This window comes from Passer montanus, unplaced genomic scaffold, assembly GCF_014805655.1.
Source record: "Passer montanus isolate IOZ18808 unplaced genomic scaffold, ASM1480565v1 scaffold43, whole genome shotgun sequence".
NCBI lineage: Eukaryota > Metazoa > Chordata > Aves > Passeriformes > Passeridae > Passer > Passer montanus.
The window spans coordinates 1,808,425-1,834,762 of NW_024369151.1; the positions used below are offsets into that span (position 1 = coordinate 1,808,425).

Below are 26,338 nucleotides of genomic sequence, written 5' to 3' on the forward strand. Positions count from 1 at the left end.
GCTGACACCTAGATTACTTCCCCTTTTAACCCAATAACTGATCCCAAAGAGCCCGCAATGTGGATTTTTCCGCCCAATTGCAAGATGCCACCCAAACCCATGAAGAAGGAGGAAGAAGAAGCATGAAAAAGAAACCCAGGATGACACCCTGTGCCCTCCATCTTGCTTCCATCCACAACATACAAAAAATCCTAAAACCTGAATTTCCCACCTAAGTGATACACCTGCACTACTCTCTATAACCTATTTCACACTTTTGTGGGTTCCAGTCTATCTTGAAGTCTTGGAAACTTTCTCCATGAATGAGGATCAGAGTCAGTGCTCCCCTGGGGTGAAGGCACCCCAGAGCAGACAGAGAAATATTCCTGGTGCTCTGGGTTTCCACAGTGACCAGCAGTGCCTCTGACCCAAAACCAGCACAGCCACTGCACTGAGCTGGGCTATTTGGTCCCAAAGAAGACACATGCCCCAAAATACCCAAAACCCCCCAAGAACCAGCACTTCATGGATGTGCAGGTCAGGATGTGCAGCTGCCCCCGAGGGGAACGGGGGAAGTCACCTCCTGTGGCTTCAGCTGGGGCACGAGGCTGTGGGGGCCGTTGGCTCTGCTCAAAATAGAGTCTGTGGGCTGCACCCTAAACCACACTTCTGTCAGAAACTTCCTTTCTAGCTTGAATTTCAGCTTGCAGCCCTTTCACAGTGAGTCAGTGAAAGCCCCGGTCACCCTGGAGCTGCTCACAGGAGAGCTCAGGGAGGCTTTAAACCCCCAACTTTGGACCATCCATGGATTAACCCCCCTGCAGGGACTCTTTCCATCAGGTCCCAAAGAGTTCCTTGGGATGGGGCACTGGGATTTCACTCTCTGGGCTTTTAACCTCAGCTGTGGACGTGTCCTGCCTTACAGAGCAGAGAGTTGGGGTCAGTGAAGGTGGAGCAGCTTCACAGCTTGGGCTTGGATCTGCTGGAGCCCAGACACTGGAGATCACCTTCTGAACATCTCAGCAAAGCCCTCTCGGGATTTCCCTCGGCCTAGGAAGGCGTTTCCAGCAATTCCCATTTTCTGACCTTCCCCGTGGTGCATTTGGTGTGACCTGGAGACACAACCACAGCTCGTGGTGCCACCACTCTGCAGCCTGTCCTGCCCAAACTGCACCCACAGCTGCTGGGCTTCGGTGCTGCAGCTCAGGTCAGGCCAGGCAACCCCTGCTGGTGTCAAATTCTGCCCTGGAGGGCACAACTGTTCATATTTATTGGTGTCTGCAGCACCTGGCAGCCCGGACTGCCCAGCCCAGCTGCAGGGAGCAGCACCAGCACACCTGCTGCTGCTGCAGTTTGGGAAGTGATGCCACCCCAGCCCTGCTGAGCTCTGCCCCCTGATGTTTCCTCTGAGGCTGGACCCTGCTCTCAGCAGGGCCAAACAACTCCTTCACCTCCATCCTCAACTGTGCTCAGCTCAGTGTCTCCAGCCCAGAGGCTTTGGGGGCATTTTGAGCAAAACCCAGCAGTTTTGGTGAAGCAGCCACTGCTTTTGCTGCCTGCAGTTTGGTGAAATCTGCCATCCCCTGCCCAGCCCGGGGCCCCAGAGCCTCCTCCTGCCCTGCCCTCCTTGCCCGGGGACTGCAGGAGCTGCTGCTGCTCTGCCCTGGGAGCACAGGGTAAGTGTCCCCGGGGCTCTGTGCCTGCTTTATTCATGTTCTGCCTCAACAGGAATCCTTTCTAAAGGCAAAGCTTTCCATGGGGTTTGTAAGGGCTGCAGCAGGGGAAGGAGTATTTTACAGAAAGGGTGGGAAAGTCTCTGTCCTGCTCCGAGCTGGAGGGCTGGATGTGGGTCCTGCTTCCTCCCCTTCACATCCAGATCAGCTCTGATTTAAAAAATCACAGAATTCCAAACTGGTTTGAGTTGGAAGGGACCTTAAAGCTCCTGTTCCACCCCTGCCATGGCAGTGACACCTCCCACTGTCCCAGGCTGCTCCAAGCCCTGTCCAGCCTGGCCTTGGACACTGCCTGGGATCCAGGGGCATTTCTGCTACTGCTCTCCAGGCAAGTTTGTGGCAAATGGTTTGTGTGATTCCCCTCCAAGTTAAACGAAAAGTAACTTCCTTTTTTTCTGCTTTGCCTTGTTAAATTAAATCCATTTCTAATTCCTTGATTAATCCCCACCTGCCTGCCTCACTGGGGTTGCTGTGAAGCTAAATTGAATTTGTGTCTCATGCACCTGGCGAGCTCAGAGGTGTTGTTCCCCACTGTCAGAACGCTCTTGTTGGATAAATCCTGTCACCAGCAAAGTGCACCTTGGGTCTGGGCTCTGACTTCAGTGAGGAAATACTTTTGGATTAGCAATTTGATGAATAAATAAGAGGACATTTGTATATATCTGTGGGGAAAGTTTCTGTCCCTGTGCCCGCAGTTGCCAAAGTGGCAGCAAACAATATTTCTGCTGCTGCTCTCCAGGCAAGTTTGTGGCAAATGGTTTGTATGATTTCCCTCCAAATTAAACAAAAAGTAACTTTTTTTTTTCTGCTTTGTTAAATTAAATTCCATTTCTAATTCCTTGATTAATCCCCACCTGCCTGCCTCACTGGGGTTGCTGTGAAGCTAAATTGAATTTGTGTCTCATGCACCTGGCGAGCTCAGAGGTGTTGTTCCCCACTGTCAGAACGCTCTTGTTGGATAAATCCTGTCACCAGCAAAGTGCACCTTGGGTCTGGGCTCTGACTTCAGTGAGGAAATACTTTTGGATTAGCAATTTGATGAATAAATAAGAGGACATTTGTATATATCTGTGGGGAAAGTTTCTGTCCCTGTGCCCGCAGTTGCCAAAGTGGCAGCAAACAAACGAATCCTCATATTTCAACATTCAGCTGAGCAAGAGATGGGGAGGAAGTGAATCAGGATAATCCCTTTTTATTCCACCAGGGAGCAGAACTCTAATCATTTTGGTACTAAACACTTCTGCAGGTCAGCAGTCACCTTTTGAGTCTCAGCCTACTGTTCTTCAGGGATTCCCTCAGGACAGGCAGCTGTGAAACCCAGAATTGTTCCCAGGCATGACAAATAATAAGGAATTAAAACCCATCTACAGTCCTGCAAGCAGTGCTAGCTCAGGCTACATTTAAACCCCAAAACCTACCCTAAGCACCCTCCAAACCCTACTGAGTTTCCTCAGTTGGAGCACTAATTCCAGGAAAATCCTTCCATTCCAGACATGTTTGATTTGAGGGAGTTTTTGGGAATCTGGTCCCTGTTGCTTAGAGGAAAATGGTTTTGAGCTTGTAGTATTTTAAGGTGATTTCCTTATGCCTTTCTGAGATGGATTTGTGCTTGTAAGGAGCACGACCACACCATTCTGTGGTTAATCCAGATTATCACTGCTGGTGGGGAATTAGGAGCAGATCCTGCAGCCAGAGCTCAGGGTTTCAGCAGGAAATTACAGGTGCAAACACTTCCTTCTGCACATTCCCTGGCTTTCCCACAACCCTTCCTGCCCAGAAACATCGGCTATTTGCATATTGACACCGATAATGAGCACTGGGAGGCTTTTCATGATGTCAGAGCCCCGTGCTCACTGGGGAGGAGGCTCCTGGGGCTGGGGCCGGTCCCAGGCTGGCTGTGGGATGCCAGAGTGCCAGTCTGGTGTGTGTGGGCATACCCGGGCTGCCAGGGACTCCTGCCCAGCAGGAACCGTGGCCATTTACCCTCGATTTTGGGTGGTGACTTGCAAAGGAGCTTCCTGCTGCTGAGCTGGCAGAGCCCCAGCAGAGCAGGGATGGGGACGTGCCCTGCCAGAACTCATCCCGGAATCTGCAGAACACTTTGGAAGTTTGGCAGGAGGTTTATATAGTGTGTATTTGTACGTAAATGTTGAGGTAAGAAATACTGACTTAGAAATGCCTCTCAGTGGCCCCATCTCTAAGTCAGAAAAGAGCATCATGTATGTATTTTTATATGCATGTATAACACCAGGCTGGCTGCACCCCGGGGTGCTGCCCTGCCTGGGGGCTCCTGGGGAAGATTTATTCCTGCTCCACAGAGCTGTGGAGGTGGAAGGGACCCCGTGAGGCCACCCAGTGCAAACCCTGCTCAAGCAGGGTCAGCCAGAGAGGATTGTCATGTCCAGGTGGATTTGAGCATCTCCAAGGATGGGACATCAGCTCCCTCAGCCCCCAGGCAGCACCTGCCAGCTCAGGGTGCCATCATCACCTTTGGTGGTGGCTCATGTTCAGGTCAGAGTCCACCAGGACCCCCAGGTTCTTTCCTGCCTTTCCCTGGTCCCTCTCTGAAGCAGAACTTTTTATTTCTTGCTGTTGAACTTTATAAGATTCCTGCCTCCCCTTCCCAGCCTGTCCAGATCCCTCTGGCACATCACCCATCCCTCCCAGTTTGGTGCCAACAGCAAAAATTGTCAAAAGGACATTCTGCCCCATCACCCAGATCTCTAAATGTTAACCAGGGCTGGAGCCAGGATTCCCAGGATTGACCCCTGGGGTACAGAATCCATCACTGGCTGCCAACCAAACTTCGTGCCACCCAACCACTCCCCCAGTCCTCAACCCACTCACTCCCTGCTCCTCCAGCCCCAGCAGCTCCCACCCCAAGAGTGAGGGCTCCAAATCACCGGATCACTTTTGCAGTGTTGGAGGGGATGAGCTGCATTTTGAAGTTTGTTTTGCACCTAAAACAGCTGGAAAATTGCCATGGGAAAATCCGCAGGTCAGTCAATCATCAGGGGTGACTTGCAGGGAGCAGAGGCTGGAAACTGGAAGGCCACATCTCCTGTGACCTGCCAAGCAGGACCTCGGTGGCTGTTCCTGCTCTGAGCACAAACAAAAGCAGTTTTAAAGCTCCTGCCCTGGCAAGAGGCCACTGGAGTGTGCAGCACCTCCAGGGCTGCTCGCTGATGGAGGCGGGAGCAGGATAAATATTGACAAGATGGATTTGTGTGAAAAGGTGCCTTTGGACGTCCCAGGCATGAGTTTTGGTTAAAACCTTCCCATATTCATTGAAATCTGCCCCACTGGCCTGTGTTCAGCCCCATGCTGAGCTGGCTTGTGGCCCCTGCTGGGGTCAGTCCCCCCAAAACCAGCAAAAACCATTCCAAATCCATTTCTGCTGGAGATGGGGTGATCAGTGGCTGCTTTGCACCTCACTGTACCCCCAGAAGGTCACAATGTTCATTGGGCCCAGCACCTCCCTGCCCCAGGGGGGTACCAGCCTTTCCAAGCCCAGCTCAAAAATGATGAGCCAAGAAAACCAGTGCCAGCCAGGGCCATGAGATTGTCACCCTGGGGATGTCCAGAGAAGCTCCTGCTTTTACAGAATCCACAGAATCCCTGGGCTGGAAGAGACCTTCAAGGTCATCGAGTCCACCCCATCCCCAACCCCTCAACTCAACCCTGGCCCCCAGTGCCACATCCAGGCTTTGTTAAACACACCCAGGGATGGGGACTGCACCACCTCCCCGGGCAGCCATTCCAGAACTCTGTCACTCTTTATCTCCTCCTGCACCTCCTCCAGCTGGCTGGCAAGGGCTCCTCCTTGTGCCTCAGTTTCCCTCTGCTGAAGCTCATCCCATCCTGAGGGGGTGGAGCTGTGCCAGGGGTTTCTCCCTCTGCCAGGGGCTGGGGGTGCTGATCCCATCCTGCTGCTGGGGCTGTGGCACAGAGGGTGACACAGCTGGAGCTGGGGGGTGCCCTGGGGGGAGCAGCCCTGGCCAGCCCCAGGTGCTGCTGGAGCCTTGCTGGGACCTGGCAAGGGCCAAACACGGGGTTATTTTGGCTCTCTGCAGAGGGCAGTGATGGGGACAGGGGTGCCCCTGGGGATGGGCAGTGTCCCAGCAGCAGCTCCAGGGCTTGCTGAGCCCCCAGGCCCCCAGCACAGACTCTGCTCCCTGGCTCCAGCCCCCTTGTTCTTGCAGGTCCATGCTCAGACCAGGCAGGTGATGCCACCAGGGGTGGGGAGTGGGGTCCTTGTGGGGTGCCCCTGGTGCTGGGAGTCCTGTGCTCTGGCTCTGTGATTTAGAAAGCTGAACAACTGTTTTATTAAAACTATATTATATTGCACTAAGCTATATTAAAACTATGCTAAAGAGATACTATACTATACAAAAGATACTAAAGAAAAACTTGTGACTATCTAACACAACTTTGTTAATTAACTAAAGAAACAAAAATAATCTTCACCAGTGTCCAATAACTAAATCACTTTGACTTAACAATCTCTATAACGCATTCCACAAGTGTAAAACAACAAGAGCAATTAATAGAAACAGGAATTGTTTTCTTCTCTTCTCTGAAGTTTCTCACTACCTTTCCCAGGAAAAATCCTGGGAAAGAGAATGATGTCTCTCTCTGTTCAAAGGTTGTGAATACCAGAGGGTGGGTGGCAGCTGGTGAGGGACCAGGGGGAGGTTCTGCCCAGGGCTCCCCTACTGCCCTGGCCTCACACACTGGGAGAGCCTGGGAATGGCTCCCCCAGACCTGCTGTGCCCGGTGTGGTGGCACCTGGGGATGGCAGGGACACCATGGCAGTGTCACTGGGGCTGATGGGGGATCCCACGGGTGGCACAACACAGTTCCCTGGGCTGTGGCCCCTTTTCCTGGCCTCTCCCAGTGGCTGCTCTGGCTCTGCTGCTCCCTCCCCCATCCCTCTCCCTGCTGCCCAAAGCTGCTCTCCCAGCTGGCAGTGCTCTGCTCCCAGAGCCAGGCTGCTCTGGCTCTGCTGCTCCCTTCCCCATCCCTCTCCCTGCTGCCCAAAGCTGGCTCAGGTGTGAGCCAGGGGCACTGCCCACAGCAGGCTCCTGCCCCGCCAGGCTGGGGTGGGTGGCACAAGCCCCAGGGTGGGTGTGGGGGGCCACGAACCTGCCCTGGCTCTGGGGGGGTCCCCAGTGCTGTGCCCTCCCTCCAGGCTGGCTGTGCTGTGTTTTGGGGGGGTTCAGTGGGCCCCCAGGGGCAGTGACACCTCTCTGTGGGGTGGGGATGTTGGCCCCCCTCGAGCTGCCCTGGCTCCTCATCCATCCCCTGGGCAGCCTCCTCTTCCTCCTGCCTGGCCCTGGCAGCCTGAGGAGGGCCTGGGGCTGCCCGTGGGTCTGTTCTCTGCCCAGGGACCCCTCCCAGCCCCCTCCCAGCCTGTCACTGCAGCCAGCACAGCCCGAGCACGGCTTCACTGATTCATCAGGAGCTGTGTCCTCCCCCTGCCACGGGCAGGGCCAGGGGTGCTGGAGCCACCAGGGCTGTCCCCAGCCAAGAGGGACACAGCTCTGCCAGCTGGGGCTGTGTCAGGGCAGGGCTGTCCCCGCAGTGCCTGGCTGGGGACCAGCGGGGACATCCCACATGCCCCGAGGTGACAGTGACATCTGTGTCCATGGGCTGGCCACTGTGCCAGCGCCATCCTCTCCCTGGCTGCTCTCCAGAGCTGCTGAAAGTCCTGCTCCTGGAGGAGCAGCCAGGGTGGCCCTGCTCTGCAGGAGGGGCTGGCTGCTGTGGCAGGAGATGTGACCCTTTGTGTCCCCCAGTGTCCCCTGTGCCACAGCCAGAGCAGGGCAGGGCAGCCGGGAGGGTCCCTGCAGTGCCTGTGGGCAGGGACAGGGCTGGGGCTGCCTCGGGGGGCAGAGAATCCCCCCTGAGCTGGAACAGGCTCCTGGTCCCACAGAGCAGTAAATGTGACTTTCCTTTGTGACTTTTCCTGACCTGTCCTGTGGTCACCTGGGCCAAGAGGGCAGCAGAGCCTTCAGCAGCTCCTTGGGGGTGGATCACACTCTTCTCTGACCCAGAGATGGGGCAACTGAGAGGTGTTTTAAAAGCTTTTATTCTATTTTCAGTCTCATGTGAAGTGTGAGACAATACAGATGTTATAATTCACACCATCACAATCAGAAACTGTTTCTTAAGTACAATACACTCTAAATGTTTCTTGACCTATCAGTTTTAGTCACATCAGGCTGTAAATGCCTTAGAATCAATGTCAGCCGATTTAGTCACACTGTGTGAGCCTTCTGTCACATTTTGAGAATTTTCTACACATTTGAGAATTTTCTTCACATAGGGCATGGGGGAAATGCCACCTGTAAGGAGACTGAGCCCATCAGGGACATCCGTACAAATCCATTTCCCACATTGGGCACGGGGAAATGACACCTGTAAGGAGACTGAGCCCATCAGGGACATCCCAGAGCTCTTTGTGTTCATTACCAAGGGGTAATTAGTGACTTTGTAGAGGTGGAAAGGGGGTGATGGAAGGTGTGAGAGCCGTGCCCTGGCTGTGTGGGGAGCAGAGCAGGAGCTGGCAGCCGTGGAGATGAGAGGGCAGCAGAGGCAAAGCTGCTCCTTGCAAGGGGATTTCACTGCCAGCCCTGGGGCAGCTGCAGAGAGGTGCTGGAGGGAGCTCTGCTCCATCCTGGGGACCAAAACAGGACAGGGATGGGGGCATTGCCTGGGCCAGCTGCACACAGGGGCTCCAGGGGCTGAGAACTCTGGAGTGGCTGTGGCTGTGGCAGGAAAACAAACCTGGCTCAGCTTAGTCTCAGCTGGGAAAGGGATGGGAACCAGCATGGACGGGGGTGCCCTGCTGGAGAGCAAAGAGAATTCCTTTTGGACAAATCCACTCACAAAAGGAATTAAACAAGGCTTAGAGAGAGTTTTCACCCAGAACAAGGGACTTTATAGGGCTCTCATTTGGTTTAAACTCACATTAAAGCCCCACCTGGGGGGGTTCTGCCTGTGTGGGATCTGGACTGTCACAGCCTCTGAAGCTGAAGCACCCCTGGCTGCTGTGCTGTGCAGGAGCCTCCCACAATTTACCTTTCCTTTGGGAAGAGGCCTGCAATAAGCTGGCAGTAAGGTGGTTTTCCCTACAAAACAAACCTTTTACCTCCAAAATACCCACCCAGCTGCACCAGAGGCCTCAGACCGGGCCCCTGTTCAAGGCAGCCTTGCTCTGTGTAGCAAAGGCCAAACCCTGCAAGCTCTAAAGTTGCCTTAAAAGTGCTTAATTCTTTTTTTTTTTAACCTTTAAAAGTCCCAGCTCCTGAAATCATGTGATTGCAAGACGACATTGCTGAGGAAAGCACAGGGTTTGGGTAAGCACTGAGAAAACAAAAACCACCAGCGAGGAGTCTCCTCCTGTTTTCTTCGGAAAAATCCCCTCATGACTGGGACAAGCACAGTGGGGCTGGCTTGGAGGCCCTGCTGGCAGCAGCCAGGCTCAGTGTGGGCAGGGAGGGAAGTGAAAAAGCTTTGCATGTGTGGAAGGCTGCAGAATGGGGTTGCCAAACAGGATACAGGCTGGGAAACCAGCTGGGCAAGGAGGCTGGGGCTGCCCGGCTGCATCAGTTGCTGGTGCTGATAATTGTATTTACTTTAAAAGGAGTTGATCTTTTTGGTGGCTCACTGCTTGTTTAGACTCTGCTGCTATGGGAGCTGTGGTGCACTGAGATTTTTGATGTTCAGTTTTGCTGCAATAAATGCTGCTGGTTAAAATTCCCTGGGTTTGCATCCCAGGATTCTGGCTGGAGCCTGGGGAAGGATTGTCACAGCAATCACAGAATTATAGAATCATTAAGTCTGGAAAAGACCTTCAAGGTGATCAAGTCCAACTGTGAGCCCAGCACCACCGCTGTTCACCACTAAGCCATGTCCTGCAGAGCCACATTCTCACATTTCTTTGGGCACTTCCAGGGATGGGAGCCTCTATCAGTTCCTTGGGCAGCCTGTGCCAGTGCTTTACAAGATTTTTAATGATTTTTTTTCCTTAATATCCAACCTCAGTCTTCCCTGGTGCAGCCTTCCTCTCCTGCTGTCACTTGTCCTCTCCCTGAGCCAAGAGCTGGGTGGGAGCCCGTGGGACAGAGCTCCTGCTGCAGTGTGGGGAGCTCCAGCTCGTGGTTTCCCTCTGAAGAGATGAGAAGGCAGTTCCCCTGTGAGTCAGAGCCAGCTGGGCCTCCTCTGCACACATCCCAGGGAAATGGGTCCCTTTTGTTGCCCAAGAAGCCCCGGGGTGCCCTGGCCCCCCTGCCTGCTCCCCTGGGAGTGGGGCAGCCCTGCTCCGTGCCCCTCCCTGGCTGTCAGTGAGCCCAGGGGAGGTTTGGCTGAAATTCAGCCCAGCTGGTCACCTGCCCAGTGGGTTTTGTGTTCCTGTGCTGCTTTTCCTGCCCTGGCAATCAGCTCTTTGGCTGGAGGCTGTCCCCTGGCACTTTGGATTCCTGGGGTGCCAGGTGCCCCCTCCTTTTCCCCCAGTTTCTTTTCCCGCAGCCTGAAGTGACTGTCACAGGATTATAAAATAAATTCAGATGAAAGCCTGTCAGGGGGAAGCTGTTTGGGGTTTATTCTGTCTTTGGGCTGCTCAGGGGCTGAACAGGGATGCTCAGGGCAGCTCTGCTGAGCCCCTTTGCTGCCTTGAAGCAGAGAAGCCTTATCCTTACAAATGTACACACACCCCTGAAGCTGAAAATAGCCCCCAAAATCTTGCTCAGCCTGGAGAAAAGGAGGGTCAGAGCTGAAAATAGCCCCCAAAATCTTGCTCAGCCTGGAGAAAAGGAGGGTCAGAGCTGAAAATAGCCCCCAAAATCTTGCTCAGCCTGGAGAAAAGGAGGGTCAGAGCTGAAAATAGCCCCCAAAATCTTGCTCAGCCTGGAGAAAAAGAGGGTCAGAGCCTTTTCCAACCTCACTGGTTCTGAGATTCTGTGCAAATGATCGGGAAGAGCTTTCTGCAAACAGACCTGTGAGGCTGCAGGGGAATCCCTGCAGGGGACTGGGGCTCCTGATCCTCCTGGGTGGAGGGATTTCAGCTTTACAGGGCTGGTGCTGGGTGCTGTTTGGGTTGGGATTGTGGCTCTCCCAGGCATACTCAACTATGACTTAAACAATTATGTGTATGTGCATATATATATGTATTTATATGTCACATCGATATTTATATGCCATATATATATGTATTTATGCCATACATATGTATTTGTGTCATATATATGTATTTAAATGCCATATATGTGTATTTATGTGTCATATATATGTATTTAAATGTCATATATATGTATTTGTGTCATATATATGTATTTATAGGCCATATATTTATATACCATATATATGTATTTAAATGTCATATATATGTGTATTTAAATATCATATATATGTGTATTTATATGCCATATACATGTATTTATATGCCATATATATATGTCTTTATATGTCATATATATGTATTTATGTGCCATATATATGTACTTATATGCCATATACATATATGTATTTAAATTTCATATATATGTATATTTATATGTCATATATATGTGTATTTATATGCCATATACATGTATTTATATGCCATATATATATGTCTTTATATGTCATATATATGTATTTATGTGCCATATATATGTACTTATATGCCATATACATATATGTATTTAAATTTCATATATATGTATATTTATATGTCATATATATGTGTATTTATATGCCATATACATGTACTTATATGCCATGTATATGTATTTAAATGTCATATATATACGTATTTATATCTGTGTGCACAGAAAAAGGTATGGCAGCACTATTTGAGTGAAGGAAAAGTGGTTTGGGTGCAAATCTGAGGAGATTTACTGTTGCCTAAATGTGTTTTCATTGTAAAGGAAAACAGTTCAGCAGCTTTGCAGCGAAGTGTAAAGTGGGTGTGTGCTGGCACAGGGTGGTCCCGCTGGACCCCTCAGGGTTGCTCTGACCCCCCCTGGGCACCTCCTGCCCCACCCCAGCGGTTCCCCACCTTGCCCAGCACCCCCGCAGGATCCCCACCCGCCCTAATCCCTTTATGGTGTTTGTGCCGGGCTCCTCCTGCCCATCCTGCTCTTTGCCTTCCCGCTAATCTCCCCACTGAGCTGTTTGGCAGGACAGAAACCAGCCCGGGTTGGTCACACCGATCCTGGGAGAGGGAATGCTCTCTCCGGGGTCTGCAGTGCTTGGGGAGTTTAACAAGCAGGGAGGAATTCCCTCAGTTCTGAGCAGCATCCTGAATCCTGGAGTGTGATTTGGAGTAAAACCTGAACTCTCCATCCCAAAATCCCTGCTCCATGCCCAGGGATCTTCTCTGGCAAGTGTGGGGAGGGATGTGACAGCCAAGGCCCAGCCCCCTGCCCTGCTGCAGCACCAGGAGAAGGTGTAAAAAGTCACCCCAGGAAGTAAACTTGTGGTAAAACATATTGTGTTACTGAAGATTTTCAATCTGAAACATTTCTTTATGATTTATTTCTATTCTATCAAAGCAAGAAATATCTTCGGTGTGTTTTGGCAAGGCTGGAAAATGCTCAGGCTGATAAAGCCTCAAAGACAGAGAGATAAAAACTGGAAGTATTTAGGATTTGGCCAGGTCTCCTTAGGACGGGATCCATAATGATCCCAAAAAAGACACCGGGAAGGGGAGCAGCCCTGCTGCATCCTGCATCCCTGTGGGCACAGGGGTGGCATCCCAGATGGCACCAGAGGTGATGGTTGGTCCAGACACAGCAGAATCAGCTTCTCTCCCTGCTGTCCTCCATGGGGAGCAGCCCCTCTGCTGCAGCCCCTCTGCTGCAGCTCTGAATGGCTTCACAAATCCTCAGGAGATTTAATCTGTGACCTTTTACTTCTCCAAGGACAGCCCTGCTCCCTTTCCTGCCCTGGGCTCCGACCTTGGGCCAGTGACTGATGCTGGGAGCCTGCTGGTGGTTAATATTTACTGTACCTGGCGTGGAGGGGAGCAGGCAGGAGCCCGCTGATTGCAGAGCCCGGCCTTGTTTGGGGGAAATGTTATTCCAGAGCCTCGGGGACCCAGGTGTGAGCTGTGCTGGCTGTTGTTGGTGTAACAGGGTTGTTGCTATGGAAATGGCTGGAATTGGGCTGTGGTGAGGGAAGGCTTGATCCCAGGCAAAACTGACTAAGCAGGTGCCCAACCTTATATGGCAGAAACGCTTTTTCCTGCTTACCAAAATCCTTTTTCATATGAAATAATTGTGTATATTTGGTGAGCTGTCTCAGGGGGTGGTGTTTGGGCATGGTTTTTCACCCTTTTCCACCCTCAGGAATTCTGTGATTCCACACCTGTGCCCCCACAGGCTGCGCAGGCTGCTGCTGTCCCCAAACACCACAAAGCCACCGTGTTTGCCCTCCTGGGGCAGGGGGGCTCTGACCAGGTGAGGGATTATTGGTGTTTGTTCTGTCTTCCTCTCTTGGGTGTTTTGGTGCTCAGTGATTCCAGCTGCTCACAGAGGAGCTCCCCAATCCAATTTGCTGGGTTAACTCAGCCTGCATTTTGTTCCATTTCTCCCTGGGTTTGAGCCCACTCAGGCTCCGGGGTGTTTCTGCACAGCTGGGCACATGCAGGAGGGAAGCCAGAGCTTTCACTGGGGATAAAATGAGCCTTTCCCCCACCCAGCTGGGTCAGGAAGGTGCAGGGTCTGGGCAGAACCCTCCCATCACACTGAGCACACCGGTGCTGGTCCTGCTGCCTCTGGAGGATGCAGCTCCCCTCTCCTCGGTGCGGTGTGTGATCCTTCCCAAGGGATGCAGATCCATCTCTGAGATTGCTGCTCAGCATCAGCTGCTTCTCCAGCCCTGAGGCTGGTCCTGCGGGCTGCAGCTCCCCAGGCGGGATGGAGATGGAGATGAGATGGAGATGAGATGGAGATGGAAATGATGGAGATGGAGATGGAGATGAGATGGAGATGGAGATGACAGAGATGGAGATGAGATGGATATGGAGATGACAGAGATGGAGATGGAGATGACAGAGATGGAGATGGAGATGGGACAGGGAGCCGGGGCCCCGCGGAGCCGCTGGCGCCTCCCCGGCACGGCGCCGGCTCCGGCTCGGTGTTGCAACGCCTCCGTCCAAGGGCTGCACAGCCGGGGGTGCATTTCCTCCTGCCTGGGACGATTTCCAAACAAGAATGAGGAAATGCTGAGCTTTGCAGCCGCGTTCGTGGATGTGTCCCTAAAACACCCCGCAGAGGGAGGTGGCTGCTTTGGAGCTGCACCCCAGCTCCACTTGCAGGAGACCCTGAATGTCACCGGGCAGCGTCAAGGACACGGGGGAGAGCTGCGTGGCTCTCGGGCACCTTGGCACATGCCGTGTGCCAGCCTCCTTCCCAGGAGCTCTGCTCGGGGCAGCACCCACGGGTTGTGGGGCGGGTGACGCCTGGCCCGCCCGCAGCCCGCTGCCACTGATGTCACCGCCCGGTCACCGAAATTGCTAATTAAGTTTTGCTTCTGTCACTGCCAATCTCATTTCCTGGTTCTTGTGCAATCCCAAGTGCTTTCAGGTTTCTTCCCGATTCTTTATCTGCCTGCGGGACCAAAACACCTTCAGAAGAAAAACAGAGCTGATGTCTTGGGTCAGTGCCCGGGGAGGAGATGTCCTGTGGGGGACAATCAACCGTGAAGCAGTTTTTTTTTAGCTGCCTTAGTGTTTTGCAGAAAAACATTCCTGGGGGTGAGTCAGGCAGCCACAAACATGAGGCTGTCTTAAGAACCGGGGGAATTAGCAAAAACGCAACTGCTTTAGAGCCCAGTCATGCCTTAAAGCCTTTTCTCCTTTTGTAACATCGGAAAACTGCTTGAAACCCGAGGCTGGAGAGCCGAGGCGCGCTCACCCCGCCGGCTTTGCTTGGGGAGGTTGTTTGGAATCTTGCCCTCCTGCGAGAAAAAAATCCGGGAGTATTTGAGATAAGCCCCGGAGGCGCCGGCACGGGCTGTGCCCTGCTGGCTGTGCCCTGCTGGCCGTGCCCTGTTGGCTGTGCCCTGCTGGCCGTGCCCTGGCACGTTTGGGGTCTGTCTGCTCCGACACGTGGGAGCCTCTCAGGCAGGATCTATGGAAAACTGGGAAGGCAGCGATGCGTTTAATTCACCTAATTGGATCTGCGTTCGGCTCAATAGCTGGAAATTGCTGCTATATTGAAATAATCGACTCAAATTCACACCTGTTGGCTGAGGATTTTTAGCTGACTGTAAATCACAGCAGAGCCTGTATAGTTTCGAGGTTTAAAGAGACTCTACTACGCTCTGGTTCTTAAAATTTGTGCTTTAACTCAGCGGTTTATGGATGGGAAGGGCTGAAGTAGGAGATTGCGGTGTTTCCCCAGCAGCTCTCCCTGCAGCTCTCAGCCTTTTCCAAGGAAAGCCCTGGGGCAAACCCAGCCCTGCAGCCACGGGGGGGCTGAAGCCGGGTGGGAAGGGGTCGTTCCTGGGGTGCCAGGACAGGACGGGGGGAGGTAGGGCTGCCTGGCATCGGGCTGCCCCTGTCCCCACGGATTGGGTTGTCACTGTCCCGGGAATCTGGCTGCCCCTGTCTCAGGGATCTCGTTGCCCCTGATGTCCCCAGGACCACCCAGGCACCCAGATCCATTCCGTCACATATCCACATGGTCCCAGCCAGGTTTTGGGGCGCTGGGGGAGCACAACCCAGCAGCCTCCCCAGCTTCCCCCCCGGCAGCAGTTTAGCAGCGCTGGGAGAAAAACACCTGCACGAGGGCAACCCTCCACAAACAAGGGGCCAAAAGGGATGACACACGCAGAGAAGGGACCGGAGGTGGTGAATAAAATTTTCAATGAGCAACACCTGCTTCTTTAAACAAACAACAAGTTATTCAGCCAGTAACTCGCTACTTTAAATAAATAAAGCGATGCTTTAAAGCGATGCCCGTGAGATAGCTGTCGCTTTTAATAAGTAATATTTTAATAAGAAAAGAAAACAATACTGAACGTCCTCCACGGGTGTCCCGGGGGTGGGAGTGGGGCCCGGGGCGGAGCCGCCTCCGCGCCGCCCCCACCGCGGGCGCCTTTAAAGCGCGGGCGGAGCGGGCGCGGGCAGCGCTGCGCCGGTGAGCGCGGGGCCGCGGGTTCGAGTCCCGCTGGGGGCGGCGGCCGGGGGGAGCCGGGGTGGCTGGTTCCGGGCTGGGGGGGTTGGTTTTTGGCATAGCCGTGGGGAGATGGGCCGCGCTGATGCGGCACTCACCTGTGCGCCCCCGCAGGGCCGTCGCCATGTCGGTGTCGCACAGCTCCAGGCTGAACAAGCTGGTGCGGGAGCAGTACATGAGGCTGCCCCAGGACGGGAGGGTTCAGGTCACCTACGTCTGGATCGACGGCAGCGGCGAGGGCGTGCGCTGCAAGAGCAGGACCCTCGATAAGGAGCCCAAGAGCATCGAAGGTAACGCGGCTGCTTGTCCCTCGGGTGATGGGGGGTGCGGAGGAGGGCCCTGAGCACGGCTGGGAGAAGTTCTGGGGTGTTTCAGGCGGTGGGAGCTGGGACGGGCTCTCCCTGGTTGTGTGGCACCAGAGATACCTGTTGCAGCTGTCTGGTGGGGTTGTACCAAGCAGCAGGGTGAATATCCAACCTGCGTCCCTGCGGTTTGCTTAATCCGCTAATCTCTGCTATTAGTGCTGGGTGGGAAGGGGAGGATGAGTTCCTCGCCCCTTTCCCCCAGGTAAACAGGCATGGAGACGTGTCGGCATCTGGATGGGGTTTGGCAGAGGGAGGTGGAGTGGCTGAGACTGATCCTGCTGGTGCTGGGGTGGGGTGAACAGGCTGATGCTCAGGGAACACCGGTGGGCTCCGGGGATGTGCAAGAAAAACCTTGTGGTTGGCATCCCGTGGAACTCGGCACCCTTTGGGTGCTCCATCCTGGATCTGAGCCACCAGCACTTGGCACAGTCCGTATGTGGGCCTTTTCCCAACCTCATTCCTAAATCCGTCCCCCTCCTGCCTCGCAGATGTCCCCGAGTGGAATTTCGATGGCTCCAGCACGGCGCAGGCAGAGGGCTCCAACAGTGACATGTTCCTGGTGCCCGTCTGCATGTTCAGGGACCCTTTTTGCCTGGACCCCAACAAGCTGGTGCTCTGCGAGGTGCTGAAGTACAACAGGAAACCCGCAGGTGAGCACCCCCAGCTCCCCAGGGTCACCCCCTTATAATTTAGGGGGTCACCTCCCCCAGGGGCCGCCGGCCCTGGGGCGCAGCCGAGCGCTTGGCCCGAGGCTCCGGAATCGCAGCGCTGGTGGCGGTGCCTGTCTGCAGGAGCCTGTTTTGGTGGCACGGGGCGAGGAGAAGCGCAGCGAGGAGCGGAGCTCGCTCCCGGCCCTCGCCAAAGGCGGCTCCCGGCTCGGGAGCTCACCCAGCCCGCGGGGAGCGGCAGCTGCAAGTGCGGGGTTCCGACATGCCGGGCTCGGGGCTGCTCTTCTCGCGGGTGGGAGGCTGCAGAAGAGGAAGGAGAAGATGCTGAGGTGGCGTGTGCTCGCTCGGTGACCTTTTGCCAACTGCCCCAGAACGCGCGGCTCGCTCTTATCGCCGGGTGCAGCGGCAGGAGGCTGCGGCCCGCCTTGTCCCTCCGATAAAGGCCCAGACACAGGAAAAGGAGCCTGTCTGCAGGGACGCGCTGAGGGGCTCCCGGAGGGGTTATTTGCCGGCAAATAGCCGGATATTTGCCACTCCGGCAGGGCTGAGCCCCGCGGGGTGTGCGCGGGAGGGAGAGGGCATCTGCGGGTGATGCAGCTCTGCCCGAGGGCAGCGGGCAGGGATGGTGAAAGATGGGGCTGATTCCTCCTCCAGCAGCGACCAGACACGGCTGGGGGAAGTGTCTTGGTTGGGATTCCTGCCCGGCAGCTCCTCCACTGCAGGAGTTTGTGAAGAGAGCCCCTGATCCTGGGGCAGAGGGCTCAGCCCAGAGCCCTGATGGTGAGAGGGGTGAACCCTCCAGCCCTTCCCGTGGTGGGTTTCCATGGACTTTAAGGGCTCTGTGGGCTCAGGGGAAGAAATTGTCTCAGCCTTGCCCTCCATCTGCCACTGCTTCCCTCCAGCCCCATGCTCCATTGTAGCTGCTCTGGGGTTTTATTGCAAGTTAGGGCAGAATGTGCAGCCTGGAGCCTGCCTGTCCCTGTTACAGCAGTTTTTCAGCCTTTTTCGCTGATGTCTTGGTCCAAGCTCTCATTCGCCTTGCCTGGCTCGTTCATGTCTGGACAGTTCTCTGCTATCTGTGTTTTTCTGGCAAAGCCCGAGTTGCCTTGAGCACCTCAAAAGGCCAAGGCAGGGCCAGCCAGTCTGGATGCTAACCAAAACCATGGAGCTGCAGAAAGATAAGGATAATTAAGATGAAGCTGGTAGAAGGAGGATGGGGGTGAAGCAGTGATGGAAGCCCCTGTTCCCAGGTCTGCTGGATGCCTGTAGGATGGGGCTGGGGTAAGGATCCTCATCTCTCAGTGAGTAAGAGGAGGATGGACCCTCAGCAGTGGTTTGGGGAACAGGGTAATTAAACCTCCTTGAGCTGTGGCCTGACGCTCTGGTGATGGAGTAATTGTGAGGAGGAATTTGGTGAGCAGGAAGGGGGATTCACTCATGACTTCCTTAAGGCTTCTGTGGAAGCCCTTGGCAGTGATGGAGGAGCAGAGCGTGGTGGGTGCTGGCTCACAGCACGGCTCTAACCCGGACCTCTCTGCCCCCAGAGACCAACCTGAGACACACGTGCAAGAAAGTCATGGACCTGGTGAAGGACAGCCACCCCTGGTTCGGGATGGAGCAGGAGTACACCCTGCTGGGCATCAATGGCCACCCCTACGGCTGGCCCGACAACGGCTTCCCCGGCCCGCAGGGTAAGAGCTCCCTCCCTGCCCCAGCCCAAATGCCCCCTCGGCTCCCACCCTGCTGCTCTGGGGTGCTGGGAGGTGCCAGTGAGCCCGTGCCCAGCCTCGGTGCAGCTTTGCTGTCAGGGATGGCCCCAGGTAGGGGCTGTTTGCTGAGAGCACCTGGTGCCCCGTGGCTCACGTGAGCCAGACCCTGCTTGCACAAACAGCTCAGCTGCACGACTTGTTTGGCAAGGGCTGGATAACTGGGCTGGAAAAACCTCCTCCCCTTGGCTGTTGGAGAAAGGGCTTGGCACGGCGAGCTGTGCCCTCCTGCTGCAGCGAGGCAGCTCCTCAGCTATCTCCTGGGAGAGAGCCAGAGGTTTCCCAACCTGATTTTTGTGTGGACTGGCTGCATGCAATATCTCCCTTCCCCAGGCGGGGAGAAGGTCTTTGCCTTACCTGCTTGAATGAGGAAGATCTCAAACCCCAGCGAATTGGATTTTCTAGCTGTGACAATGCCAGCTGTTGTCAGAACAATCTCGGAAGCTTGATGTGCTCAGAGGGCGAGGGAGGTGCCCGGGGCAGACCAAACTTTCCTTATCTCGAGGCCACCTCCCAGCTGATGTGTTACAAGTATTATTGAACTGCCCAGATAAGGCTGAGGTTGCACAGATGAACTGCTCACACTGCTAGTCCTGAAGCTGGGTCAGTGGCTTGATGTCCTGTGGAAAGAAACATCATTTTAATTCCCATAAATTCTCTGCCCGTGGCAGCAGGTACCTGGGGGTGTGGGATTATGTTACAGTGCTGTTGTAGCTCCCTGACGTTTTCCTTGGCTGGTGACTCCTTGTTCTTTCCAGGCCCCTATTACTGTGGGGTTGGAGCAGATAAGGTGTATGGCCGTGATATCGTGGAGTCCCACTACAAGGCTTGTCTCTATGCGGGGGTGAAGATCTGTGGCACCAATGCCGAGGTGATGCCCTCCCAGGTATGTGGGGATGGCCCCAGGCAGCCCATTCTCAGGGATGGATATTGTGAGGCTGGAAGAACTCCCAACTCCTCTGGAACTTCAAATCCAGGGACTCCTCACATCAGTTTTGCTTAGGTGGGAGCAGTTGCACTGCTGGAATGGAAATGTGCGTTTGATTTTCTCCTAACTCACCCCAAGCTCCTTGCACAGCTCAGCCTGAGCTCTGGCTGCCAGAGCAGAGCTGGGAGCTCCTCCATGGGGTCAGGGATGTGGGGGCAGCAGGAGCTGGGGTGGGCTGCAGGAGCACCATGTGGAGTGCTGGGGTATGAGCCCTGTTCTGGAACTGGGAAGCTTGGGTGGGACATGGCCTTGGGGAGCAGTTGGGAGGATTTGGGTTTATCTAGGAGTGAGCAGCAGGAGCCCCTGATTGCATTAGGCAGGTGGCCAGACTGACCGACTGCGGGTCCTGCTGCTGACTGCTGCTGATGTGGCAGTGATAACTGGGGGCTTATCAGCAGTGGAGCTGAGGCAGGACTTTTACCCACCCCGCTGTTTGCCCCAAATTCTTAAGGGTCCTTCTTGGCTGCCTTCCACATCCTGGGCTCGGGCTCTGCCATGCCAGCAGCCACAAAGACGTCACCCTGTGCTTAGTAACCGTGGGTGGTGCAGCCCTGGCTCCAGCCAGGCAGGGAGCAGCCCTGGGAAGGACTAACAGACTCCTCATTAATCCTCTGCCCTGTTTGCACTGTGGGCTGGGGGTCCTGCTCACAGCAGCTCCAGCCTCAGTCAGATGTGTTTATTTATCTCTGTTTTGATTAAAAACCCCTCTGATTTGCTCTACATAGCGATGAGCAGTTTCTTCCCATTTTTTTGCATGCCGAAGTTGTCCTGTTGCTTGCCTCAATGCTCCCCATCCTTGTTGCTGATTCCCAAGGGTAACATCAGCCACAGCCCGGGCTGGGGGTGGCAGGGATGTGGTGGCTGGGGAGGCACCCACCTGCCCATCCTTACCTGTGTGTCTGCTCGCCCTTCAGTGGGAATTCCAGGTGGGCCCGTGTGAAGGCATTGAGATGGGGGATCACCTCTGGATGGCTCGGTTCATCCTGCACCGTGTCTGCGAGGACTTTGGGGTTGTGGCCACTCTGGACCCCAAACCGATGACCGGCAACTGGAACGGCGCCGGGTGTCACACCAACTACAGCACCGAGGAGATGCGCAGAGAGGGGGGTCTCAAGTGAGTCCTGGGGGGTCTCAAGGGGAGTCTCAGGACTCAAGTGAGTCCTCGGGGGCTCCTTGGGATGTATCTGGGAGCTTGGGAGTGTCCTGGGCCATATGGGAGCTTGGGGGTGTCCTGGAAGTATCTCCCTAGCTGTGTGACTGCACCAGGAAGGGTTGGGGTTATCCCAGCTCATTAGAGCAGCTGATAATGAGGAGTCCCCTGGACTGTCCTGGTCCCTGCACAGGAGGAGGGGGTGGCACCCCCAAAGGGACCTGCTGAGCCCCCTCTGCTCCCCCGCAGGCACATCGAAGCTGCCATCGAGAAGCTGAGCAAGCGGCACGATTACCACATCTGCGTGTACGACCCGCGCGGCGGCAGGGACAACTCCCGGCGCCTCACCGGCCACCACGAGACTTCCAACATCTTCGAGTTCTCCGCCGGCGTGGCCAACCGAGGCGCCAGCATCCGCATCCCGCGCCAGGTCGGCCAGGACGGCTGCGGCTACTTCGAGGACCGGCGGCCGGCGGCCAACTGCGACCCCTACGCGGTGACCGAGGCCATCATGAGGACGACGGTGCTCAACGAGACCGGGGTGGAGACCAAGGACTACGCTGGCCACTGAGGCACCAGGGTGGGTGGAGGTTCTCGTGCCTACGGTAGCTTCTCCCGTGGGATTTGTGCCTGTGCGGTGTCTTCAGCTGCAAGCTCAGACTCTTTAGGAACCTCGCTTCTGGTCTTGTGAAACTTCGCCTTAGAAATATGTGTTTTATAGCAAGAGGGAGGGGCCCAACCTATTTTCTCAACCACTTTGTTTTTTCTGGTTCCTGGTTTTAGGTCATGAGGTTGTTTTTTTAAAAAAAACCAGAACTTGGATTGAATTTTTTTCCCTGATGGACTTTACACTGTGATGTATATAGATTCCAACGTGGATGCTGCAGCTGCTGCTGTTTGCACCTGTGGAGGGTGGGTGCTTTTTTTTTTTTCCATATCTCTGTTGCAAGGAAATGATAATAAATAATTTTCCTGGCTGCGTGGCAGCTGGGCTATGCTGTGGTGAGTGCATTTTCCTGTAACTCCTAGAGCTCCATAGAGCTTTTCATTTGGGTGATGCTGGTGGGTTGCAGCTACTGAGCAGCCTGGGCAGGAGCTGGAGGCGTGCAGATGCTGGAGGATCCTTGAGGCAGGTGCCTGGAGCTGCCTTGCCTCATTTTCTGGACCAAAGGCCATCTCCTTCCATCGTGATCCCAAAGGCAAACAGAGCAGTGCGGGCTGAGCAAACAGCGGCCGGAGCAGCAGCTGGCGGGCGTTTACACAGGGTGTGTGCTGCTGAGTCAGCACAGCCAGCCCGGCCCCGGGCACGGCCAGCACAGCCCTCCCCTCTGGGGACACCTTTGGGTGCAGCAGGGGAGCCTGGGGACGTCCCCCCTGCTGCCTTGGTGAACCACAGGGTCATGATGCAGCTCCTTGGGTTGGAGATCCTTCACAAGGTGGAGGCCACAGATTTATTGGTAGAATCACAGAAGGGTTTGGGTTAGAAGGGACCAAAGGCCCATCCAGTTCCACTCCCTGCCCTGGGCAGGGACATTTTCCACTGTCCCAGGCTGCTCCAAGCCCTGTTCAGTCTGGCCTTGGACACTTCCAGGGATCTGGGAGCAGTCACAGCTTCTCTGGGCACCCTGTGCCAGGGCCTGGCACGCTCACAGGGAAGGATTTCTTCCTAATATCTGATCTAAACCTCTCTTTCAGTCTGAAGCCATTCACCCACACCTTATCAAATCCATCGTCTAAAACCCCCAGGAAGGGCATTTCCATGTAGATGGGATTTTAACAGCAACTCCAGTCCCTGACCCTCGGGTCCCTCTGCAGTGCAGCTGTGGGGTGATGGATACAAGCACAGGGGACATCCCTCTAATCCCAGGGACATCTCAGACAGGGCAGGCCTCTGGGACTGACCTGCAGGGTGTGACCCAGCTGCAGTCACCAGCAGGGAGTCACTGTAGGTGAGAGGAAGCAGCAGCGTGGACAGAGGACACCAGTGCAGTCACGTGGATTTTGGAACTGGATTTATGTTTATTCTTGAATCTGACACAGGTGACAAGCTGGGCTGGAGGGAGGCCCCTGAGTCCCTCCTGCAGGGCATGGTGCTGCCAGTGGCACAGGGGCTAAGGCCAGGGAAGAGGGTCAAGCCCCAGAACACAGGCAGCCAGGAGCCCTCAGTGCCTCTGAGCTGTTCAAGAATAAATGTCACCCAGTCCCCATCCTAAAAAGGAAGGATTTTCCTTCCAGAAGTTGTTGTTTGGGATGTTTAGCGTTTTTCATCAAAACCACAAGGCTGTCTTGTTTTCCTCTCATTTCTATGGTATCTCTAATGGGTAATTTGAGCACTGGGACACTGACTGATGGATGCAGCTGGAAAATCAATAAAAAGCTAAATCTGGAGTGGGGAGACTTCTCTTTGCTTCCCTGGCTGTACCAGTGGCTGAAGTACACAGCTTTCATCACACTGTGCTGTGCAGATGCTGTCAAGTTTGGGAACATGTGAGTTCACATTCCCAACATGGGAGTGTCTGCGGCTGGACACAGCACTGTGGGACATCCAGACATTTGTGTCTCTGGCTCTCACCCTGGGCTTCCCCTGCAACCAAGCACCATCCTCTCCAGGGTGGGCTAGTGAGGCTCCAGGGCTAGCCAGGAGCTCTCCCAAAGCCACTCCTGTGGCTGCTCTCTGAGCTGGGATCAGTCCTCTCCCCACATGCCAGGAGCCACTGGCTTGGAGGCATTCGTGCTATCCTCTGCCAAAACACAGATCTTCTCACGGGTGCTTTTTTGAGGTCAAACTGGGCCAGAAAACACATGTCAGGGTTTTGTTTTTTTCCTAAAGCAGAAGTGATTCCCACCCACAGGGCCCATAGTACAGGGGAAGCAAGGACAACAACATATTCCCACAAGAATTTTTTCCAATAATTCTGCTGTGTATGCCACTGTTGGAAGTAGATTTTTGGGTTCAGTGAGGTGCTGGGGATGGAGCCAGCCATGGGGCTGAGACTTGAGGCCATGGCAGGGGTTACAGTGTCCCCATCCCCATCCAGGGGTTGCACAATGCTGGCAGGAGACACAGCCAGCATCACCTGGTGCTCCGTGCTGGACTGATGGGTGGGAGCAGTGCTGGGAGCCCAGCTGGGATCCAGCCTGGCATGGGGCTGCTGGGGCTGGGTCACTGTTACCCAGGGCTCTGCTGAGGGGCTGTCCTGGATGTTATCCAGGGCTCTCCCAAAGCAGTGCCCCAAGGTGGCTGGGTCGGTGCCACCCGGAGCATTCCCCAGGATCATTCCTGAATGGCTGGGTCAGTGTCACCAGAATATTTCCCACGAGCTTCCCGAGGTGGCTGGGCCGGTGTCACCGGGAGCATTCCCTGGGAACATCCCCCGTGTCCCGGCGGTGTCACCCGGAGCATTCCCAGGAACATCCCGGGATGGCTGTATCGGTGCCACCCGGAGCATTCCCAGGAACATCCCGGGATGGCTGGGTCGGTGCCACCCAGAGCATTGCCCAGAGCATCCCGGGATGGCTGTGTCGGTGCCACCCGGAGCATTCCCAGGAACATCCCGGGATGGCTGGGTCGGTGTCACCGGAGCATTCCCAGGAACATCCCGGGATGGCTGGGTCGGTGTCACCCGGAGCATTGCCCAGAGCATGCCGGCTGTCCCGGCGGTGTCCCCGCCCGGCCGGGGGTGACAGGGACATTTGGGGGGCTGGTGCCCTCTGCAGACGCGGACAGGGATGGCAGGGAGCAGCGCCCGGTTCGTGCTGGGAAAATCCGCCGGCATCACCGAGTCCCAGCGTCCCCCGGCGCTGCCAAGGCCACCACTGAGCCATGTCCCCATGTCCCCACATCCACACGGCTTTTAACACCCTCCAGGGACGGTGACTCCACCGCTGTCCTGGGCAGGGCTGGACAATCCTCTTGGTGAGGGAATTTTCCCTAATATCCAGTCTAAACCTGTCACTGAGGCTGTTTCCTGTCATCCTTGTTACCTGGAGAAGAGCCCGACCCCTACGTGGCTGCACCCTCCTCTCAGGTGGCTGTATATCAAACACGGGTCCCTGCCTCACATATCTTTACTCTAATAAAAATAATTGATAGCCAGAAATCCAGCAGCTGCCACAATGCCAAGAGAAATGACTATGACTAAAGGACAATCTGATCCCAGGTTTGATGTGGCTGTCTTACACCTTACAGGAGTACAACGAAATACTAGGAGGAGAAGGAAAATAAATCTGCTTAACGCACTCCAAATAAATTCTTGCTACTGTAAAGCAAAATTCAAGTTAGTTAGATGGGAGGAGATTGCAACAGAACCTTTGCCTGCATCAGCTAGAACTGTCAGCAGTATTTTTAGGGAGAAAAGCACCACAGCAAACCAAAACATCAAGCTCCTTTGGTTTAGGCTCTGGCTGTGCCCACCTGACCCCAGAACCACCCTCACCCACGGGGCAAATACAAATCTTCTATTTCCACACAGAGAGTGGCAGATAAAACCCCCTTGGGGCTGTATCCACTCCCCAGGCCAGCCCTGGGCTGCAGGAACCGAGCTGGGTGCTGCTGAGGGACACGTCACCCCTCAGGAAGGGTTGTCCCCAGGGCTGTGACCCTGCAGATGGATAAGAGACTCCGAGATGTGGCTCCAGTGGGTGACCAAGCTGGGACATGGCCTCATATCCTCATCCAGGCATCCCTGGGTCCCTTCCTTCACCAAGCACCCCAGGAAGGTGCTGCAGAGAGGCTGCCCAGGGTGGGTGAGCACCGTGGCCACCCCATGACAGGAGCAACAGCACAGGGGTTTGCACATTTCTCCCTTTTCAAGTCTCTCTTTACCACTATAAATTCCATTACTTTGAATTTACTGAAAGCCTTCAGGATTTTTTTTTCCAAGCCAGTTATAAAAAGGACATTGGAATTACAGTTCCAGTGCTAACAATAGCATTACTCAAAGCTGCTGCTGAGAAATAGGGAGCTCTGGATAGAATAAAGACCTAAACTAAAATGTCAGTAATAACTCCTTTTTTTCTCTCCCTGTCTTCCAGCCCACACAATCTGCTTGGGTCCCTCTATCTTAATGAGCATTAAAATGGTTTCAAATTAGATCTACAGAAAATTGAATTTTTTTCCCCTCAGAAGCTTAGTCTGGCCTTTAAAGGCCACTGATGATATTTTGGTTTTGTGTAAGAGCATCTTTGATCTCCAAGGCTCTCAGCTCACAGAGAGACACGGCTCATTACCAGCAATTTGTTGCTGTTGAAATGCGAGTGGAGGGGGACAGACACCATGGAGAGAGAGCCAGGGAGGGGTTTGGCTCCAGACCCCACTGGCCCCTGTGGCTCTCCTGGCCTGAGCCTGTGTGTGGTCACCAGGCTGGTGCTGGGTTTGCAGCCAGCTGCTCTCAGCTTGGTTTTGTCCCCAAAAATGTGGGATTAAAGAGCCCCTGAGCCTGACCTGAGCTCCAGGTGGGCTGTCTGGGGAGTCCTTGAGGACACCCTGGGTGACAGCAGTGTCTTGCAGAGATGCAGCAGTGAC

The 26,338-nt window shown here is 54.7% G+C and overlaps 1 protein-coding gene across 3 annotated transcripts; it reads left to right on the forward strand.

Annotated features, from left to right (window-relative positions):
• Positions 1-1,636: 1,636 nt before the first annotated feature.
• Positions 1,637-22,198, forward strand: LOC120507514 (glutamine synthetase). Of its 3 annotated transcripts, none has more exons than XM_039720311.1 (7): positions 1,637-1,655; positions 15,992-16,167; positions 16,731-16,892; positions 18,455-18,601; positions 19,435-19,562; positions 20,579-20,778; positions 21,064-22,197. In XM_039720311.1, the coding sequence occupies exons 2-7, from the start codon at positions 16,002-16,004 to the stop codon at positions 21,383-21,385; spliced, it is 1,125 nt and encodes a 374-aa protein (XP_039576245.1). In that variant the 5' UTR covers positions 1,637-1,655; positions 15,992-16,001; the 3' UTR covers positions 21,386-22,197. The 3 variants fall into 3 exon arrangements, with proteins under 3 accessions (XP_039576245.1, XP_039576244.1, XP_039576243.1); XM_039720310.1 differs by lacking the exon at positions 1,637-1,655 and adding an exon at positions 15,839-15,859; XM_039720309.1 differs by lacking the exon at positions 1,637-1,655 and having other exon boundaries at positions 15,879-16,167; positions 21,064-22,198.
• Positions 22,199-26,338: the final 4,140 nt, after the last annotated feature.